General features: G+C 47.0%; 1 protein-coding gene across 1 annotated transcript; it reads left to right on the forward strand.

Annotated features, from left to right (window-relative positions):
- The first annotated feature begins 2,111 nt into the window (after positions 1-2,111).
- Positions 2,112-3,113, forward strand: LOC142367383 (free fatty acid receptor 3). Its single transcript, XM_075449347.1, has one exon. It carries the CDS (start codon positions 2,112-2,114, stop codon positions 3,111-3,113), a length of 1,002 nt encoding a protein of 333 aa, XP_075305462.1.
- Positions 3,114-3,537: the final 424 nt, after the last annotated feature.

A 3,537-nucleotide genomic window follows, 5' to 3' on the forward strand; every position in this document is an offset into this window, starting at 1 on the left:
CCCTCTAGCCTCTTTTTAACTTGTGTTATTTTATTTATTGTGTTTTTAATGTGTTGAAAGTGTCCTTGAGTGTTGAGAAAGGAGCTTTTTAAAAAATTAAATGTGTTATTATTATTATTATTATTATTATTATTATTATTATCATCATATAAATAAAACTGAATTTAATTAAAAACCATTAAACTCTGTTTCTGTTATTGTTTTATTGTTTTAACCTCTTAACGCCTATTGTCGCATATATGCTACAAACCGTTTGACTCAATCAACCAGCTGAGATAGCATCTTTATCCCCCCAATGCCGGTTAGTCCATATTCACTACGACCGCAAAGTGACAGACTTATTTGCTGTTGCAGATTTATATAAATAAATTTGTAAAAAAAAAAAAAGGGTGAATAAAAAAACATTGTTTTTTCACAGTTATATTACTGTGTTGTTGTTATCTTATTATTGACCATTATGCCTGTTGTCACAAATTTGCAACATACCAAAATTTCTATTTATTTTTTGTGCAAAAGTGAAATTAATAATCTCAACATTATTTACCATCTACTTAAAGGCTAAAACACACACAATTTTTTTTTTATATACAGCTATATAAATTCAGGCGTTAAGGGGTTAATATTGTTATTGTTTATTATTGTTTTTACATTGTTCTTATGTTTTATGCCTTGTATTTTGTGTTGTTACTCATGTACAGCACTTTGTTTCAGCCAAGGCTGTGTTAAAGTAGCCTGGCTCTCACGCAGACCCTTCGTGCTTCGTGCATCTTCGTTACACTTCGTGAGCTCGCACGAGGGTCTGGGCGCGCCTTGTTGAGCCCGAAGTCTTCGGTTACCCCATAAACGGGCCCGCCTCTATGCCTAGATCCAATCACAATCGTGGGGCGGGGTGTTCACAGGTATGACGTAGCATCCAGCGCGACAACGAACACAGTCAAACACAGTACGACAACAACAATGGCGGCACGGATGCAAGAGCATGGACTCAGCTTCGATTCGGTGGTTTCGACGGTGTTATCTAAACTACCACATATCAATTCTTTAAAAGAGGAGCATTTACCGCCATTGCCGGACGATTAGCTGCTGCTAGCTCCTGCTTTGCTCGCTGCTGTTGTGTTTTGTTTATTTTCCACCACAGACCGAGAGGCTGGTCGCACTCCAACGCGTCACGTCCGCTTTCGATATGATTGGTCGAAGTAGTACGTGACACACACGTTGAATTCTCCAATCAGGTTCGAGAGGTTTTTGAATACAACCCCCGCCTACTCACAGCAGAGAACAGCTAGGCAACCGACAAAATTCCAGATGGATGAGAAACATCCATCTGCGTGAGAACCAGGTTAGTGTTAAAGGGCTTTATAAATAAAGTTGAGTTGAGTTGAATTAAAAACCATGAGACTCCGTTTCTGTTATTGTTTTATTATTTTTATTGTTTTTACATTGTTCTTGTGTTTTATGCCTTATATTTCGTGTTGTTACTCATGTACAGCAGTTTGTTTCAGCCACAGCTGTGTTAAAGGGTTTTATAAATAAAGCTGAGTTGAGTTGAGTTGAACTGGTCACTTATTTTCTGCTTCGTTTTCCTCTCCAGAAGCCTCCAGCGTGACACGCCCACCTCTTCCCCGCCATAAAAGACTCGGGGGGGCCACAAACCAAGTCACGCTTTCCCAAAGTCCAGCCCCTCCTCCGCCCGCATTGACTGCCAACTCCAGCACATTTATGACCTTCCAGGCCGGCCCTCCGGCTCACTTAGACGGTGCTTCCTGACACGTCCTATTATTCTGAATCATTTCACTTAAGTGCCCAGATGCTACCTATCTGCTGCCCTCCTTTGAGAGGGTGATTAAGGCCGGCTGGTGCCGGATAAATGCCCCCGGCTTCTTGCATGAGTGGCTGCGTTTGCTTATCAGCGCGTCGGTTGTGATGTCACGTGCACCTCGCCCCCTGCGCGCCCACATTCTGGCCGCCGCCTCTTTTTTTTTTCTTCTCCCGTCTCGGAGTCGAGTGTGAGGACGCGGATTCTGAAAAGATGCTGCATGCGAGGGAGGACGCCGGGCCCGGGGGTAAACCGGAGGACGTGTGCCCGTTCTAGCAGACTCTTTCTCAGGAGGATGGCGTTGGCGGTGCTGGACTGCGTCGTGCTCTTCGTGCACACCTTCACCTTCCTGCTGGGCCTCCCCGCCAACCTGCTCGTCCTCTTCGTGCACGTACGCAAGGCCCGCAAACATGGCGCCACGCCCAACGTGGTCTACGCCCTCAACCTGTGCCTGGCCAACCTGGCGTTCGTGGCCTGGCTGCCTGTTAAGTTCGTGGAGATCGTGCTGATGGACTGGAGGCTGCCGGCGCCCGTGTGCCCCGTCTACAGCTTCTTCCTCTACTCCTCGCTCTACGGCAGCTGCCTCTTCATCACCGCCGTCACCGTGGGGCGCTACCTCAGCATCGCGTTCCCCATCATCTATAAGAGATACCGCCGCGCGCGGCTGTCGTGCTTCCTCTGCGTCGGCTTGTGGGCACTGGTGATACTGCACCTCGCCATCAGCCTGGTGGCGGAAGGCGGGGTTTACTTCATCGGCATCAAGGACGACGTCTCGGCTTGTTACGACCACTTCAACGCGTCGCAGCTGAGCGTGCTGCTGCCTCTGCGCCTGGAGATGGCCGTCGTCTTGTTTCTTCTGCCTCTGATCATCACGTCTTTCTGCACGCAGCGCTGCGTCGCCCTGGTGTGGCGCTCAAATCTGCGCCCAACGGGGAAGCGGAGGGTCCTGGCCGTCGCGCTGTCCACGCTGGCCGTGTTCGTGGTGTGCTACGCGCCCTACAACGCCTCGCATGTTGTGGGCTTCGCGTTGAGCACGAACGTGGAATGGCGGCCTTACGCGATGCTGACAAGCTCCTGCAACGTCTTCCTGGAGCCCGTGGTCATGCTGATGCTATCGCCAGCCGCGTCCCGCAGCGTTTTCAGGAGAATGTGCAGCCAGCAGAACCGCTTCAGGCGGAGCGACAGGAGCCCGCATCCGGCCAAAGCCGACAGCGGGTTTTCAGACATCAAAGTGCCACCGACGGCGTCCGAGAGGGGCCGGGTGGGCATCGAGGTGACCAAGGAAAGTCAGGGCTGAGGCCCGGAACCGTAACACCGTTCCCGAGGGACAACACCACAGAAGAAGCTCATTCAATACTTATGTATATATATATTTACCTATTTTATCTTTATTTTTTTCTTACATATACATAGTTTTTTATTCTACCTTTTATTCTACCTTTTATTCTACTTTTCTTTCTACTTTAGCCTTGTATATGCTTGAATCTACTAACACCTTATTTATTTATTACCACTAACACCATATTTTATTTATTTTATTACCGTAACAAAAAAACTGTGCATCTTAGACCCTTCCCTTTTTTTTTTTACATTACTTATATATTTTTAATATTTTTATATTCGCACTCTCTTTGCACTGTTTTCTGTGGGTTTAAATTTCGTTGTACCATGTATAATGACAATGAAGGCATTCTGATTCTGATTCTGATTCTATGTCTTTT

The sequence above is a fragment of the Odontesthes bonariensis genome, chromosome 18 (assembly GCF_027942865.1).
Source record: "Odontesthes bonariensis isolate fOdoBon6 chromosome 18, fOdoBon6.hap1, whole genome shotgun sequence".
NCBI lineage: Eukaryota > Metazoa > Chordata > Actinopteri > Atheriniformes > Atherinopsidae > Odontesthes > Odontesthes bonariensis.

Bases quoted from the DNA above. Each gene is read 5' to 3' on its own strand.
- LOC142367383 (XM_075449347.1), top strand. From the start codon at position 2,112: ATGGCGTTGGCGGTGCTGGACTGCGTCGTGCTCTTCGTGCACACCTTC.